General features: G+C 40.3%; 1 protein-coding gene across 2 annotated transcripts; it reads right to left on the minus strand.

The window, feature by feature from the left end:
• Positions 1-1,493: 1,493 nt before the first annotated feature.
• On the minus strand, positions 1,494-7,890 carry LOC147617869 (flavonoid 3',5'-hydroxylase-like). Of its 2 annotated transcripts, none has more exons than XM_086776121.1 (2): positions 6,960-7,890; positions 1,494-2,311 (listed from the first exon to the last, which is right to left on the minus strand). In XM_086776121.1, exons 1-2 carry the CDS (start codon positions 7,860-7,862, stop codon positions 1,697-1,699), a joined length of 1,518 nt encoding a protein of 505 aa, XP_086632247.1. In that variant the 5' UTR covers positions 7,863-7,890; the 3' UTR covers positions 1,494-1,696. The 2 variants fall into 2 exon arrangements, with proteins under 2 accessions (XP_086632247.1, XP_086632246.1); XM_086776120.1 differs by lacking the exon at positions 1,494-2,311 and adding an exon at positions 5,857-6,677.
• Positions 7,891-19,031: the final 11,141 nt, after the last annotated feature.

Consider the following 19,031-nt stretch of genomic DNA (forward strand, 5'->3'; position numbering starts at 1 on the left):
GCATCAAGCTTCCATGAAAGCTTCAAATCAGCCCACATACATAAAGACGAAATACTAAAAGCATGCATAAGAGTAGAATGATTAGAGAAGAGGATGAGAAAGACTCATGACATTGCTATTGATTCAATGAGAAGAGATTCATCTCATACAAAGATGTAGATGGGGTGAGAAAAGAGTCTTCACCTCTATGGAGAAGAGGGAGAGTAGCTCTCTCAAAGGAGCTCTTGCATGAACTTAGCCCAAAGTGTACCTAAGCTCTCAAATGAGCCACTTTTTATACTAAAACTCCTAAAACTCCCAAAACTTCCCATGTGGGATTATTCTTAAGCCCACTCCCACACTCATCTACAACTTGGAACTCTTTACAAGAGCCCTAAATAAGAATGTCACTTGTTTTCCTGCTTGCATCTTTGTGTTGCATCCTTGCATTGATCACCACTCGTCACGCAACATACACGTGTAGACCACTTTTTAAAAAAAGATAAAAAGTAAACCTTTTTTATGGAATCTTTTAAATATGCTAAATCTTACTCGTTTTTAGAAAGTATCACCTATTTTATCTGCAACATCGTTCATAGTTTATACACCCTAATTCATATCCTTCAACATCCATCATTTTTCTAATTTTTCTTTTTTTATTATTGTTCAATTAAATCCTTGTCAAAATATTATCCCATTGATTTTTCCATTCATTCTAATCCCTTTACAATCATTTTCTAAATATTTGATGTTTTAATATTTTTCCATTGTAAATCACTAACACATCTTTGATACCATTCAAAGATAAAAGTTGTCTTCTCAATCCAGCTACAACACTTCCTCACACTTCAATGGATGATGACCAATGATAGAAGGTTCAACAATTTATTTCCCTAGGCCTAAAGCTGAATGTGTTTTAACACTAGGGATTAGACATGAAGAGTCACACTATATATCATGGGACACCTCGCCACGTGAAATAGACGTTATGGGACATGAGAATCATGAGTATTAATCCTATTTTCAGGAGTTAACTAGGTGGATGACTATGATGGGCCTAAGTTCTTACAATCACTAATTATTTTTATTACCAGAGTTATGGAAAAGGTGCTTTAGTTTCAAGAGATACCAGTTTTGATACTTTGTAATCATGATTGGCCAGGGTTGTGGAAAAAGTGTCCAAGGAGTTTCAAGAGATATGAGTTTGTAATAACTTCCGGCCAAGGTTGACACTAGCCACTTAATGGTGGTTAATGAGGCAAACGGCTTTGATTACATCCTTCAGCATTACCTACTGCATTCTTTGAATTAATGAACATACAAATTTTTACTTGTCAACACCACAATGGTATTGTTTTGCTAGACCTATCAAAACTTATTATGTATCAAACTTCTTCATTAAACCATATAAGCTCATTAGTTCATCCACCCAATGTAGCATAATCAACTTGTTATGATAGAATATAATGTTTCTTGTTAAGTCATCCACTCGAGAAAAGCTCAAATGACACAGGTTACAAACATAATCAACTTGTTATGATAGAATATAATGTTTCTTGTTAAGTCATCCACTCGAGAAAAGCTCAAATGCCACAGGTTACAAACATAACAACAAAATATAAGAGAGTAGGGACCGCTTACAAAAATGGCTTAAATTCAAAGTAGGTAGGTTAGCATTGGATTTAGGGCTTGTTTTTCAATGTATTAGGACTTACTTCTAGGCTTCATAGTTATATGTAGATAACTTAGGTGTTACCATTGCAAGTAGGGGCTTTGCCTTGGTCACTAGGATACCACATTTTTTCGACATATCGAGCTCATGGCCAACATTCCAAGTGAAAGCTTGAAGCAAGCTTGCGAGAATGATTTGCACATTGATCAGGCCTAAGGTACGGCCAGGGCACATTCTCCTGCCCGATCCAAAAGGTAGGAGCTCAAAGTGTTGGCCACGCACATCTATGTTGCTATCAAGGAACCTCTCTGGCCAAAACTCTAGAGGCTTTTCCCAAATGCTAGGATCCCGGCCTATCGCCCATGTGTTTACATAAGCTTGGGTCTTTGCCGGTATCTCATAGCCTAAGATTTGGCATGGTTTAGTTGACTCACGTGGTACTAGGAATGGTACCACCGGGTGTAATCTCATAGTCTCCTTTACCACTGCCCTCAAGTAGGGCATATTAGGGATGTCTGACTCTTGAACCGTGCGTGCCCTCCCAACTACAATTTCCAGCTCTTCCTCTGCAGTCTTCATCTTTATAGGATTTGCCAATAGCTCTGTAAGTGCCCACTCTATCAAGACTGAGGATGTGTCAGTCCCTCCTCCGAACAAGTCCTGTTACAAAAGTATGCCAGTTACAGCAATACAATCGGCAAGTATGGACGCCATTACTAACCATTCAAGAGCTGAAGCTGCAAGAGTTCCTTATCTCTATCTGTCTATGAAGCAAGTTCCTTATCTTCACCAATCAATAGGGAAATGCAATCAAGTCTAGGAGCCATCGTCATCATAGATGAGTATGGGAGCATGAAACGAAAGTAAACTTGTGGATGTTTTGTTGTAATCAGCTCTCATTGATAATATAGGATCACTTGTTTTAGCATTGTTAAGTATGTAAACACATTAAACCTGTGGATGTTTTGTTGTAATTAGCTCTCATTGATAATATAGGATCACTTGTTTTAACATTGTTAAGTATGTAAACACATTAAAGTGTTATCATTCTTCTCTATCGTATGTAGAAAATATTCCTCGTGCAATCACCATAAAGAAACATGCACTTATACTTGATCTTAATGGAGTTTTACTCAACAAGGAAGAGAAGAGGCATCCACAAATAAATTATATTTGAATTGATATTGGTCACACCACAGTTGTTATTCGCCCCGAGTGTTTTGAATTTTTGGATGAGATTTGCCAGTACTTTCATGTTGGTATTTGGTCCACCATGCTACAAAAGAATGTTTGTGCACTCTTGAACAATATGCACATAAGAAATATCATTTCTTTATGGTGTGGGGATAAGAAGAATGCTATATCCATAATCTTGGAAAAGTGTATAGGCCAGATAAACCTACTGTTGAGGCTGTGTTTAAACCTTTACTCAAGGTTTGGAATCAGTGCCAAGATATTTGCAATAAGAAGAATACATTGCTTATTGATGATAGCCCTTTCAAGGGATGTGTTAATCCAAAAGACAACTGTCTCTTCCCTGAAAGTTTTCAAGGAGGGCATGACTATGTACTGTGCAATGACCTTCTACCCTACCTTTTAAATCTAAATAATACAAATGACATTAGGTCTATTATTTTGCTTAATCGGCTAGGTCAATCTCCTATCACACATGGTCATAATTTATTTATCGATTTTCAAGATGTCCTGGAAGAATGGCTCCAATTCACCTCCCAATTTTTGCGAGAAGAGCTCAACAAATATTCAGATGAAGTGGAAAACTCATCTTGTGCATCTTCACACTTACCATTGTATGGTGATAAGCTAAAGTATGTCCAATCAAGAGGGGAAAAAAGAGAAGTAGAATCCATAAGCAAGGATCTAGCAATGTTGGCATCCAAAGCTGGAGTACCATTACTATCCAAAGACCAGCTAAGCTTGTTAAAAGTGTGTTACAAAAAAGAAGGATTTTGAGTGATCAACATGCTATTGCTTATGCTACTCGCTTGGGATATGATCGTGGTCATCTCATAAGTGGAGTTGCAGCAAAAGCATACATATCAAGGCTACAAAAGGCTTACTTGAGCTTATGGGTAGGATAATGTCTGGTTTCATTAAACATTGAGTGATAGTATAATCAGATTCCAACCTAACCCATACTAGTTGTTGCTCTGTAGGTCGAAGGAAACCATTTCTGAGGTCTAAATGTGCAGTTTGAAGTATGGGATCTGCACAAATATCAAGACTTGTTGGGTGCAGAATGTTTGGAGCCATTTTGTACTAAAAGCCCATAAGATAGACTTAGGCTTTGGCCAAAACAATGTGCTTAGATGGGTCTAGTTTTTGGATTGTACGAGCCAAATCTTTACACTATTGTATCAAGCAATCAAATGCCTCCAAACTTACTGTCATTTGATTATCTCTTTTGTCAATATTTGCAATTTGATTGCAAACAATGAAGATGTGTTTGTTTTTTATTGAAGATATTGCCTTATCAAGGTGTAAGGCTATGAATATTATAATTTAATTTGGATAGACTCAATTATCTCAACAGTGAAAATCTTTTATACATCATATTCAATAAATTTGATGAAATTTAGCATTGACAATATACTGGCTCTTTTATTTTTTTGGTTGAACTTCTGAGGTATTGGAGCATTTGTCTATGAAGGTTTAAGACCATCCATATCATGGATGAATTTATGTTGTTGGCACATAATATATTTATTTAAAATTTTGAATGTCCATTAACCATACATTTTGTTTTCAACAGGATATGTTGAAGCATATAGCTTTGATTTCAAGTGTACAGAAAACTTACTATTGAGGTGGCACCAACCATTGGTGCTCATGTACCTAGAAGCAAAAGAGTTCCACCACCCCCAGATATAATAAGGAAACAAAGAAGAGTATTGATACTTGAACTCAATGGTGTTTTACTTCAGACCATTGAGATGCAACATGGTGATGTATGTCCAGACTGGGCCAAACATATGCATCTTGTGGAAGAGAATACAAGTGTTTGGCATTTGATTCGCAAAGATGCATTCACTTTCCTTGATTTTTGTATGCAATGGTTTGAGGTATGCATCCGGAGTACGATGCATTCTTGAGTTGTGCTTTCCTCTCGGCACCATCAAAAGTTTAAGGTCATAGCAGGGCAGGCAGCATGTTAAAAGATGAATCTTCTAATTGGATATCGATTTGTATACCACAAAAACTTGGATGTAGCATGGAGAATTTTTCATGACCTAGATGGAAATAACACGCTAATTTTTTATGATACCCTCTACAATGTAATGTGGAATATGCCTGAACCTACTTGATTTTTCCAAAGATGTGCAATCAAAATATAGAGGAGCTTCAAAGTTTTTTGGAGACAACAATCAGCGCATGGTTACTTGGTTGGATTTATGCAAAGAACAAACGGGAGTATACTTGCAACACTTTAGTAAATGAAGCAGTTTATGATAGAGAAACTTTGTATGTATTGGAGCAATACATGAGAAAATGCTATGTTTGAGATACAATTTGTACTCTCATTGAAATTTGATTGCTTCCGGTGTTTCTAAACACCACACTCTTTGGAGATCCCTCAATTCTAAGGTTCCTTTTCCAAGTGTTCTTTGGCATTATTATCCCATGTTTTTACTTCAATGTCCCTCAAATTTGAGCATATATATCATGATTTATAATCTTGATATAGTGTCTAAGATGGGTTTTTATCTGTGGATCAATCGTAAACTTAGCACATTGTTACTGTCATTGAGATTTACTTTTTGTTTTGTTGTTTCTAACACTACACCCTTTAGAGATCTCTCATTTCTAAGATTCCTTTTTAAGTGATATTTAGAATTCTTTTGGCAAATTAAATAAAGCCCATGTTTTTACTTCAATGTCTCAAAGTGGAGATAGTATTTAACATTATCTTCTTCATATGAAAGGTATTGTATAATCTCAATTAAGTTTAGTGTCATGTTTTCCTTGTCCTTCCAATATTGTTGCATTGACGTATGTATCTATACAACTACAAACAAATACGCCAAATAGTTGTGTCAAGAATAATCTAATGGCACAAAGAGTGCACCAACAAATAGATGTTAGCTCAAACTACACAAAAATACCGAGTTTCCAACCAATCCTATAAGAAATGGGACTCGAATAATTCCCAAAATTCCTAAATTTGTCTTCAATGTACATAGAGTTCATCCATAAAAGCATAATCAACTTGTTATGATAGAATATAATGTTTCTTGTTAAGTCATCCACTCGAGAAAAGCTCAAATGCCACAGGTTACAAACATAACAACAAAATATAAGAGAGTAGGGACCGCTTACAAAAATGGCTTAAATTCAAAGTAGGTAGGTTAGCATTGGATTTAGGGCTTGTTTTTCAATGTATTAGGACTTACTTCTAGGCTTCATAGTTATATGTAGATAACTTAGGTGTTACCATTGCAAGTAGGGGCTTTGCCTTGTTCATGAGAAGACCAAAATTTTCCGACATATCGAGCTCATGGCCAACATTCCAAGTGAAAGCTTGAAGCAAGCTTGCGAGAATGATTTGCACATTGATCAGGCCTAAGGTACGGCCAGGGCACATTCTCTTGCCCGATCCAAAGGGTAGGAGCTCAAAGTGTTGGCCACGCACATCTATGTTGCTATCAAGGAACCTCTCTGGCCAAAACTCTAGAGGCTTTTCCCAAATGTTAGGATCCCGGCCTATCGCCCATGTGTTTACATAAGCTTGGGTCTTTGCCGGTATCTCATAGCCTAAGATATGGCATGGTTTAGTTGACTCACGTGGTACTAGGAATGGTACCACCGGGTGTAATCTCATAGTCTCCTTTACCACTGCCCTCAAGTAGGGCATATTAGGGATGTCTGACTCTTGAACCGTGCGTGCCCTCCCAACTGCAATTTCCAGCTCTTCCTCTGCAGTCTTCATCTTTATAGGATTTGCCAATAGCTCTGTAAGCGCCCACTCTATCAAGACTGAGGATGTGTCGGTCCCTCCTCCGAACAAGTCCTGTTACAAAAGTATGCCAGTTACAGCAATACAATCGGCAAGTATGGACGCCATTACTAACCATTCAAGAGCTGAAGCTGCAAGAGTTCCTTATCTCTATCTGTCTATGAAGCAAGTTCAATGATTATCTTGGTGCGACTGCATTAAGCTGACGTTGGATGGAGGTTGAATCACAACCCAACATATTAATGGCGAGGCACGTTAAAACAACAAAGTTCAGGTAAATAACCCAACATGATTTACGCTCAGAAATGTCAGAAGAAGAAAGAGAAAGCGCATTACCAAGAGCACTGTCGTAATATGGTTGTCTGTTATTTGTATATTTTGGGGGGGGTTCAAGGAGGCCAACAGCAGAATGTCCAGGACGTCCACAGGAGGGTCATACTTTCCTCCTCTCTGCTGCCGCCTGTCGTCAATGAGTGCATGGAAGGCGGCATTCATTCTGCTGGCGGCGACTTTGCTACGTCTCACGCAGCCTTGCAAATCCATCCAATTCAGCAACGGGAAGAAGTCACCCAAATTAAAAACGCCCAGGGCTTCCATTACTTCTATCACCGGATGCACAACGTTAGACGATTTGCCTACAACCATTCTGGAGATGATGTTGTTGGTGGCAATTTGCAGCAAGGGACGGACAGAAACAAGCTTGTTGACGTTGTTGCTGTCGGCCAGGACAGATCGCAAGAGGGCGACTACTTCCTCCCTTCTGATGGGCTCGAAGCTCTCCAGGCGTTTGGTGGTGAAGAGATCCGTGGCGCAGAGCTGGCGCAGAAATTTCCAGTATGGACCGGGGACGGAAAGAGTGATGCCCGGGCATGAGCCGTAGACGGCGTCGGCAGCGGCGAAGTGGGCTCGGGAAGCGAAGGCCTGGTCGTGGGTTTGCAAGATCTGCTTGGCCATTTCTGGTGTGGAGGCCACAAGGAGAGGGACGGAGCCCAGCCTCAGGAACATGAGAGGCCCATACGCTTTGCTGAGGTCGCAGAGGGAGCGATGTGGCTCCCGCCCGAACAAGTGCAGGTGCCCAATGATAGGCAACGCTGGAGGGCCGGGGGGCAGCGTTGCTTTGAATTTCCTTGCCAAACTCAAGGAAACCAGCGTGCACATTACCATTACCATGCTACTAAAAAGGAGGAGGAGGAGCCATGCCTGTGAATCCCACCACCAAATCATGGTCCTCTGCATCATCTCTAGAATCCCAACATGGCCGACGATCCTCAATGAACCCTTCCCTAGATCTTTAATTTCTCTTTCTAAAAATTGATGAGGTAGCTCTTGTTGAGATATCGAGCTCTAGTGAGGCGGTGGACACTGATGACCCGCCTGGGGGATAGGCCCCACACTTACACCACTGGCATGGTTGGTGAGATCTTGGGAGATATGTGGCCAGTGGGATGACAGGCTGTGTGACAGCCATTCTAGAGACTGGCATAGTTATAGCGCCAGCTCATTTAGTCGGGTTCACACTATAGAGAACCCGTGTATGTATTTGGTTGAGTACCTTTCATATTGTGTGTACTCTTATTCTTGTATATGGTGTGTTGAGTGTTGAGTAGAGAAGAAGAAGATTTTCAGCCTCTCACCTTGTGTGTTCTCTATTAGGGTTTTGTGAGTGTGTGTGTGTGTGCTTGCAAGAGCTCAAGCTCTCTTCCTCCCTGCATCTTTTCATGGTATCAGAGCCTGGTTCGTGCTAAGGGCTGAGCTGCAAGCAAGAGAACCACAGGAAGCGGTACGAGGGTAAGAGCTGCAACTACTCTTCCCTATTGTGTTGGTGACTACACCCTTGTCGGGAGCTCTACGGGAGGCACCGGCAAACGATCTCCGATTGAGGAGCTTTCTTCGCGGGAGTGAAGCTATAGGGCAACTATACAGTCCTTCGGACTAAAATTTTCGGGCCGAAAACGCGTTTCGGGCGCGTCTGGACCTCCGTTTTTCAGAAAGCAGGCGATTTCGGGCACTGCGGGTAAGTCATCGATTCTCTGCAGAACTCTGTTTTACGAACTGCAGGAAGACAGATTGACTGTGCAGACACTGTGGGTGCTGCAAAGAGGTCTACAGTTGCCATTGGGTGTATGTATGCACATTGAAGTCACTGGTTGTGACATTTGAGTACTCCAGTACCGCTGTGCAGAAAATACTGCAGGTTGTGCAAAAAAAACCAGAGTGCAGTTTCTGGTGAAATTGTGTGTTTGGCAAGATGTCTAATGATGGCATAACACAGATTGTGGCTGAGAAGCTGGATAAGAATAACTTCCATGCTTGGAGGTTCAGGTTGACGAATTTCCTAATGGGAAAAGGCTATTGGGACTACATAGAAGGTGAGCATGAAGAGGCACCGGAGATACCGGATATAAATCCGACTGCTGCAGATGTGAAAGAGTTCAAAGACTGGAACCAAGGAGCAAGGAAGGTCATGTATTGGCTCTCCATTAGTATACAGGACACCATGATTGGGTATATTCAGGATGCCAAGTCCCCCAAGGAGGCGTGGGACACCTTGGTAAAGCTCTATGAAACAAATACCAAGGCACGCAAGATACAGTTGAAGAATGAGCTTCATACTGTGGAGAAAAAGAGCATGTCTGTGAATGACTATGCATTGAAGATAAAGGGTATTGTGGAATCCCTTGCATCTATTGGTGTGTCAGTAGATGATGATGACAAGGTGGAAGTCTGTCTACGTGGTCTCGGGCCACAATACAAGGCGTTTAAGACGTCCATTCAGACTCGGGAAAACATTCCCAACTTTACGGATTTGGTGTCTATGCTGATTATCGAAGAGAAGAGCTTGGGTGAAGACCAACAACCTTCACAAAGTAAAAACAGTTCAGAGCAACAGGCCTTCTACACAAGTTCAGGAAGAGGAAGAGGTAGAGGAGGCCGTGGACGCGGTCAAGGAGGTGGCCGAACAGGTAATCAGAATTTTGGACAGCAGCAGCAGCAGCAACAACAGTCCCAGAATCAACAACAACAACACGCAGGTGGAAGAGGCAAATTCAGAGGCAGGGGGAGTCAAAGAGGCCGTGGAAATTGGCAAAGGCAATATAATGATGCACGTGAATGCTATTATTGTGGTAAGCCTGGACATGTGCAGTCTGAATGTTATAAGAAGCAGGATGACATGCAAAATGGGAAAGTGCAGCAAAACAACTATGCATCCTCAAGCAGAAATAATGAGGATAATGAAAGGTTGTTTGTTATGCAGCATGTCGTGAATGCCATGTCTGAAAATGTGGATGCAGCACAAAAAGATAATGTATGGTATGTGGATTCAGGCGCTTCGAACCACATGACAAGTCATGGGGAGTGGTTCAAGGAGATGAAGAACCCGGAAAGACCAGGTTTTGTGGAAACAGGGGATGACACTGCTCATCCAATTGCCCACGTTGGAGATGTGCCATTGTCTATGCAGGATGGCAAAGTGAAGTACCTTGCAGATGTACTTCATGTACCGAACATAACAAAGAATCTGGTTTCAGTTGGCCAGATGATTGAGCAGGGTTTGCAGGTTCGATTTAACCCTGATGGATGTTATGTTGAAGATTTTAAAGACAAGTGCAGGTTGGTTGCAAAAGGCAACAGGGTGGGCAGAATGTTTACGTTGGATGTAGACATGCCTGAAATGAGTGCTGCGATGTTTGCAAATGGCTCAGGAGTTGTTGCAGACACAGACATATGGCATAAAAGAATTGGACATGTGAATGTTCAGAGATTGAAGTCTATGCAGACAAAAGGAATTGTGACAGGGCTACCAAAATTTAACGTGGAAGGTATGCAGAAAATATGTGAAGCATGCCAATTTGGGAAGCAAACAAAGCATGTGTTTCCACGTAACAGATATGTGAGCAGAAATGCACTAGATGTTGTGCATTCAGATGTATGGGGTCCTACGAAGACTGTGTCTATGGGAGGCTGCAGGTACTATGTCACTTTCATTGATGACCACACAAGGAAAGTGTGGGTATATTTCATGAAAGAGAAGAGTGAGGTGTTCACTCACTTTCAGAATTTCAGAGTTTTGGTTGAAAAGCAAACAGGAAAATATGTCAAGTGCCTAAGGTCAGATGGAGGGGGAGAATACTTCTCCAATGAGTTCTCTAAATTTTTGAAGAAGAATGGTATTCGGAGACAGTTCACATGCAGATACACTCCGCAGCAAAATGGAGTTGCTGAGCAGAAAAACAGGCACATTGCTGAGATTGCGCGAGCATTGATGGAAGAGAAGAATATGCCGCATTGCTATTGGGCTGAGGCTGTTTCTACAGCAGTATACATCATGAACAGGACTCCAACTGCAGCCATACATGATATAACTCCAGAGGAGAGGTTTACTGGCAGAAAACCAGATTTATCTCATCTGAAAGTTTTTGGATGCATTGCATATGTGCATGTGCCAGATGAGCTGAGAACCAAGCTGGATCCGAAAGCTGAAAAATGTGTGTTTATTGGATATTCCCTTGAGCAAAAGGGATACAGGTGTTATAACCCTGCTACACGTGAGTTGAGGGTAAGCAGGGATGTTGTCTTTGATGAGATGAGCAGCTGGTATGCTGCTGAAAAAGAAGCTGTTGGGGCTGATTTGAGTGGAAGTGTGGTTGCACAAAATGCAGGTCAGCAATCACAGTCTTTGAGTGGACCAGGAGAGTCCTCATCTAGTGGGTCTGTTGATAGACCATGGAGTGGCAGGCTGCGTCATAATACTAGCCCTGCAAATGTGATTAGTACATAACGTAAAGGAAAAGAGAAAGTGGTTGAGCCCCTTGGTATGCCTGACATTTCTGCAGGGCATTCTCATGTTGATGGAGAGTCTAGTGGCTCAGATATGAGTCTTGATGAGGAGCTTGGGATCCCAGCTATGAGAACACCTGGTGTAAAGAAGGCTATGGAAGCCATGAATGAAAAGCTGCGAAGATCAGGGAGAGTGAAGAACCCTGTGCAGAGATTTACATATGATGGTTATGTGGCACATCACTATGCATATATGGCAAAGGTTGTGCAGGTTGTAGAGCCCACATGCATTGATGAGGCTGTTGGAAATGTGTGTTGGGAGAAAGCCATGGATGAGGAGATGGATGCACTATATGGAAATGAAACTTGGGATTTAGTGCAATTGCCAGAAGGCAAGAAAGCCATTGGATGCAAGTGGGTGTACAAAGTTAAACATAACAGTGATGGAAGCATAAACAGGTACAAGGCTAGATTGGTAGCCAAAGGATATGCGCAGACATATGGGATTGATTATGAGGAAACTTTCAGCCCAGTTGCCAAGATGGCAACGGTGAGAGTTGTGATAGCAGTGGCTGCGTCAAAGCAATGGTCTTTACATCAGATGGATGTAAAGAATGCATTCTTGCATGGGGATTTGCAAGAAGAGGTGTATATGTTGCAGCCACCTGGTTATGAGGATGTGGGTCACCCCGAGCATGTTTGCAGGTTGAAGAAAGCCTTGTATGGCTTAAAGCAAGCACCAAGAGCATGGTCTGACAAGATTTTTGAATATCTTGTCACTATTGGCTTTCATGTAGCCAATGCAGATTTCTCATTGTATGTGAGACATGGTGATAGAGGGGTTGTGCTTGTTGTCATCTATGTAGATGACTTGATCATTACGGGGGACCATGATGCAGAGATCTTTGATGTAAAGATCTTGCTTAGACAGAAGTTCGAGATGAAGGATCTGGGGGAGCTCAGATATTTCTTGGGCATTGAGGTGATTAGGTCACCACATGGTATTGGATTACTGCAGAGACAGTATGGCTTGGACATGTTGTCCAAGTATGGTATGACAGGCTGTAAGCCTATTTCTGTGCCATTGGATCAGAATGGCAAGTTGAGTGCAGACTCAGGAGAGATCTTGGAGGATCCTACTATGTATAGGAGCATAGTAGGAAGTTTGATCTACATGACGATCACCAGACCAGATTTGAGCTATGCTGTTGGGTTGGTGAGTCAGTTTATGCAGGTTCCACGGAAACCGCATTTGGATGCAGTGAGACGCATACTGAGGTATGTGAGGTCTACTTTGCATTGTGGACTATTCTATGAGACTAGGACAGAGATATGTGTACATGGGTACACAGATGCTGATTGGGCTGGTAGTATCTCAGATAGAAGATCTACCAGCGGATTCATGTTTTCTTTGGGGAGTGCTGCTGTGACTTGGAGCAGCAAGAAGCAGCCTACGGTTGCTCTATCGAGTACAGAGGCCGAGTACAGAGGAGCTGCTATGGCAGCATGTGAGGTAGCTTGGTTGAGAAAGCTACTTGCAGATTTGGGTCTATCACTGGATAGACAAGTTGTCATTTTCTGTGACAACATTAGCAGTATACAGTTGGCCAGGAACCCAGTCTTTCATGCTCGTACGAAGCACATAGAGGTCCACTACCACTTCGTCAGAGAGAAGGTCTTGGCAGGAGATCTTGACCTTGTTTATGTCAGCACAGAGGATCAGGTAGCTGACATCTTCACCAAAGCATTGGGTACAGAGAAGCTCCGCAGATTCAGGGCTTCGCTTGGTGTACATGAGATGGAGTTGAGCTCGAGGGGGAGTGTTGAGATATCGAGCTCTAGTGAGGCGGTGGACACTGATGACCCGCCTGGGGGATAGGCCCCACACTTACACCACTGGCATGGTTGGTGAGATCTTGGGAGATATGCGGCCAGTGGGATGACAGGCTGTGTGACAGCCATTCTAGAGACTGGCATAGTTATAGCGCCAGCTCATTTAGTCGGGTTCACACTATAGAGAACCCGTGTATGTATTTGGTTGAGTACCTTTCATATTGTGTGTACTCTTATTCTTGTATATGGTGTGTTGAGTGTGAGTAGAGAAGAAGAAGATTTTCAGCCTCTCACCTTGTGTGTTCTCTATTAGGGTTTTGTGAGTGTGTGTGTGTGTGCTTGCAAGAGCTCAAGCTCTCTTCCTCCCTGCATCTTTTCAGCTCTTTCTTGTAGACTCCTAGCCAATCACCTTTTGATACATGTGGTAGCCGATCAATTTTTCATACATGTGGTAGCTCTTTCTTGTAGAGTCCTAGTCAATCAATTTTTCATACATGTGCTAGCTCTTTCTTGTAGAGTCCTAGTCAATGGATAAATAATGGAAGGTCCTTGAAATTTTGAAACAACTCTTTTTTATTTTCTCTTTCTAGATTTTGTCTTTTTGAAACCCAATAATAATTTTCCATGTGTGCACTCACGGACTTTGAAGGTCACATCATTGTATAGGTCTCGTAGTGAGTATACTAGATAAATGGTCATAGCAACTTAAAAACTTTGAGGCACGGGAGGTGCAATACAAGTGATTTTGTTAATACCTAAGTTATCCATTTAACCCTTTTTTGTCACATCAAGGACACATCTTCTTTAAAAATGAGTGTGAAATTATTTTTCAAAGTTAGACAACTTTTAAATAGCTTATTCGTGATATTTTAAAATTCATATGTACGTAACAAACCCTTTTGAAAAAAGTATATATTATCAAGAAATTATGATACTCAAGAGCTTCAAAATAGATTTTAATACTACTCTCATCGAGAGGCAAAATAGGGTTTTACAATTAAGATAATAATTATATCAAGATAACGCTTTTATAATATAATTATACAAATAGTTTTTTATACTTACACTCTGTGGCACATCCTCAATCATGCTAACATGGCAGATGACCCAAGTAGTCTAAGCTTCAAGTGTACACATAGAAGAAAAAAATTGTATTTGTGGATAGTGAAGAAGAGGATGCATCATCTACCTTCTCATCTCACGGAAAGGCACATCGAGACTAGTGATGGTGTAGCAATGATTATGAGGAACCATACCTATGCCGTAAGCTAGATATCTAGAAAATGGCTTCTGTTATAGTTGTATCATTTTTTTAATGGATTGAAGATGGAAATAATAAACATTGTCTCTATTTGGGCATGTTCTTTGAAAACTATAATCTCAAAAAGTAAGCAAAACAAAGTCTTTTTTTTTCATGTCAATTTTTGTAAGAAACATGTAAAGTGCCCAAAATATTATCGTTTTTTGGCAATGTTGTACGCATGCGTAGACCACTTTTTAAAAAGAGGTAAAAAACTGCTCAAGCTTTTTTTATGGAATCTTTGAAAGATGCCAAATGTTTCTCGTTTTCAAGAAATATTACCTATTTTTTCCACAACAGTGTTTGAATATAAAGGGGAAAGATTGAAGAAAGGGGATTGTGCTAGTGGTCATCAACATAGATTACCACTAGCACCCTTGTCAGTCTTTATGTGCAAAAGAGTGACAAGGGGATCATGCTAGTGGTCATCAACATAGATGACCACCACTAGCACGCTTGCCAATATTTATGTGCGAAAGATTGACAAGGGGATTGTGCTAGTAGTCATCAACATAGATTACCACTAGCACCCTTGTTAGTCTTTCTCATATAAAGTGAAAAATCTACATTGAAAATCTAATATCCAATAGTGAGACAAGATACTCCCCTATCTTACATGACCATGCTTTAGGTGCCTACTTTAAGCCATATAATGCTTTGCAGGCACAACCTGCAAACAAAATATGGGTGTGCATTTATGTGCATGACTTTTTCTATGTCTACCTTATCTTTAAAGCTCTAAAAGTGGGTAAACACTTCGTTTTTCTCTTTTATCAAATACATGTAAGAAAACAAAATGGTGGAAATATTATCAACACAATAGTGGAAGTAGGATCAACACAATAGCGAAAACATGATCAACATAATAGTGGAAGTAAAATTAACAATTTAACACAATACAAAGAATTGAATTAAAACAAGTAGAGAGTAAATAATATTACTGCTTATTACAAACTTTCTTTGATTACAATTGTTGATGGCCATCCATCCACTTGTGTACTTCAAGTAAGAATCTTTTATGGTGATCTAGAGAGCCTCTAATATCAATTTACATATGGATATGACACACTCAAGATCCATCCATCCATCCATCCACCTGTGTGCTTCAAGTAAGAAGCTTTGATGGTGATCTAGAGAGACTCTAGTATCGATTTGCACATGGATATGACACACATAAGATCTATTCAAAAAGATAGAGATGAAAGAAGGCATGGGAGTGCATAAAGAATGTATTACTTTACAAAGAGTTCTTGAACACAATTAACTTGATGAATAAAGGATGCTAAACTAGTCTATAGAAAGCACGCAAGGCATGGGTCGGCCACATTATCCAACCTATAAACAAGGTCCAAAATGACCAGTTGACCATATTATTTGACTCAAACTATGTTAGATTACAACAAAGTCTTTTAGGAATCTCATGCAGCTCCCACCATGGCAATATGAGACCATTTAGATTATCAAATGGGCCTTGTAACCCGAGAACATTGTGTCCTTGGTTTGCTATCTAGCACTCACTAACGTGGTCACATAGCCCGTATTATAGTGTATCACATAGGTCGCAAAAGCATGCACATATACTTGGTAGAGTTCCAAGTCTACATAAGCTATCTCCTAACCATTTGGCCACACTTACCCACCATCTAATGTCGAAACTGGAAACTATCGGGGGGTGCCTGGGTGCTCACAGTTCAAGAGTCTAAACTAGGAACTGTTGAGTGCTTGGGTGCTTAGTGTCCAAGTATTTAAACTTGGAATCGTCAAGTGCTTAGGTGCTCAGTCTCCAAGTGTTTAAAGTAGGAATTGTCGAGTGATTCAATAGAAACTCCACTAAATCATCATCTTCCACTGATACATCGATAGACCAAAGGGATTCAACAATTCCCTTTATCTTTAAAGCATACACATTGATAGACATGCTTCCTTGCCTTTATGTTGGTCTGGAACATTTACACTAGGTATTGCCAGAGTGTTGGTATTATGTATGTATCCTATCATTATGTCTGTGACACTAGTTAAAAGCCAATACATGAATTTTCTTGCAGCATAGTTCCTGTCCTTAAATGCTTTTACATCTACTAGAGTGACATTCTCTTAAGGAAACTATGGAGGCTCCTTATTGTGTCCTTCCACATAGTCCCACATAGTCCCAAAATACTTTACCAATCAAGAAATTGGTCATTATGGACTTCCAAGAATGGAAGTTGTTCTTGTCCATATTCTTAATGACAATCTAATTGAGTCTATTAGACATGTTTGCCTACAATAACCAGAACCTGCAAAAACAGATAATTTTTGTATGCAACTTGTAACACGGGGCAAAATCTTCTATGAGACTTCCCAACAGTACTTTAGCATAACTTGTATGTCACTAGATGTGACTAGAGTACATGTACTATACACCCAAGATGAGCAATATATGTGTAAACATTGTCTGCACTCCCAACTTGCACTACTACTCTGTAATAACCAGATTTCGACCAGAGACAGTTCTCAACTAAAACTTCCCAAAACTACCGAAAACACCTTGCAATGATGACTAAACAAAGACCAAAACATGCCCAAAACATTATGTTGACTACAAAACTTTATTAGAAAGTACTATGCACCTTATAAGCACCTTAACGCGCTTGCACGAAAATGGCCCCTCAATTGGACTTGAGTATCTCCCACAACTACCCAAGGGGTGTCATACATAAACAAGAAGGGAAAGAGGTGATGATGCTCTTACCCATGTACCACATATGGAGGAGAGGGAGAGCTTAAGTTCCTTGCAAGCTAACAGACACACAAGAGAGAGAAAGACATAAGAGAGAGATGGATGGCTGGATTTTCTTCTATCTTCTTCTCTTCTCTATAACCATACAACTAAAAAGATAAGCGAACATACTATAAGAGAGTACTCTTATACAAGAGCATATAATTGTTAGTTCATAGTGTGAAGTCGACTATATGAGCAGGCACTATAACTATGCCATAACTCTAGTACTCCAAAGTGTCTATCACACATCTTGTCATCCTTTGGTAGCCAGTGCAAAAGCTACCACCCAAGCAGTCATCAATGTATAATACTAGTTGAGCTCAATATCTCAACACTAGAGTATGACATAGTTGTAGTGCTAGCTCATATGGTGGAGTACATACTATGGACCGACCATTGTATATTATAGTAAGAGATTAATTTCACTTATAATATGTAATCTTATCTCTTTAGTTTATGGTTGTAGATAAGAGAAGAAGATAGAAAAAAATCAGTCATCCATCTCTCCCTTGTGGCTTCCTCTCTCTCTCTCTCTCTCTTGTGTGTGTGTGTGTGTTTGCTTGCAAAAAGGAACTCAAGCTCTCCCTCTCCCACACATTATTTTTATAGTATCAAAGCTTTGGTTTGTGTGAGATCTAAGTCTAGGTAAACAAGATTCAAGAACAAGGCAAAGAAGGAAGTAGTACATGGGTAAGGGTATTTCTATCTCTTTCCCTCTTTGATTTTGGAGCAACACCTGTGAGAGCTATAGGCAGATAGGAAAGTCATTGTCTCAGATTGAGACATCCTCTTGGGTGTGAAGGAAGAAGACCATATTGTATGTAAATAATATAACTAACTAATTTTTATGTAGTTTGGTATGATTCGGGCACATTTTGAGTCTCGTTTTAGCTCTGCAATTTTTTTGTAGGCACTATGTGAAGTGTTAATTTTGACTATGTATACCCAATTTTGTATTTGGTGCAAAGTTATAGTAGAAATTTTGTTGTAGGACAGTCTATGCAGAGAGTCTAAGTGTTGTAGGTGTTGGCAAATGTATGTTTATGTGACTAGTTCACATACAATGGTGTTAGAGCAGGTTTACAATACTGCAGTGTTGGAGATTATAAGTTTGATGCTTCTTGTGCAAGTACATAATTTTTTTACAAACACTATTTAGTTAGTTGCTATAGGTAATCATGTGTAACAGTTTATCCCAGATTGTGAGTGATAACCTGAAGAAGAATAATTTCTAAACATGAAAGTTTAGAATGACCAATTTCCTTATGGGAAAAGGATATTGAGCGTTCATCGCCCACAGGTGATAAAAAGGGTCCAGAGATTGATGAAGAAAATTCCACCCCATAGCAAGTGCAAGCATATAAAGCATGGCATAAAAGAGCTAGAAAGGTGCTATATTGGTTGTCTATCGGTGTGACAAAATCTATAATTGTGTATATATAGGATGCATAAATGCCTAAGAAGGCTTGAGACACCTTGGTGAAGATATATAGTAAACACCCAAGCTCAGAAGATGCAACTAAAGCATGAGCTACATAATGTGACCAGACAACATCTAAGTATAAATGATTCCTTAGTGAACGTTAAAGGGCTTGGAGATGCCCTTGCTTCTATTGGATCACTAATAAATGATGATTCGGATCACCAATAAATGATAATTATATGGTGTCCACATGACCTTGAATGGTCTTGGCAAAGAATACAGCTAGTTTCAAACCTTCATTACAGTTCAAGA

Source organism: Cibotium barometz, chromosome 36 (genome assembly GCF_041138505.1).
Source record: "Cibotium barometz isolate CiBa-2024 chromosome 36, ASM4113850v1, whole genome shotgun sequence".
Lineage (NCBI taxonomy): Eukaryota > Viridiplantae > Streptophyta > Polypodiopsida > Cyatheales > Cibotiaceae > Cibotium > Cibotium barometz.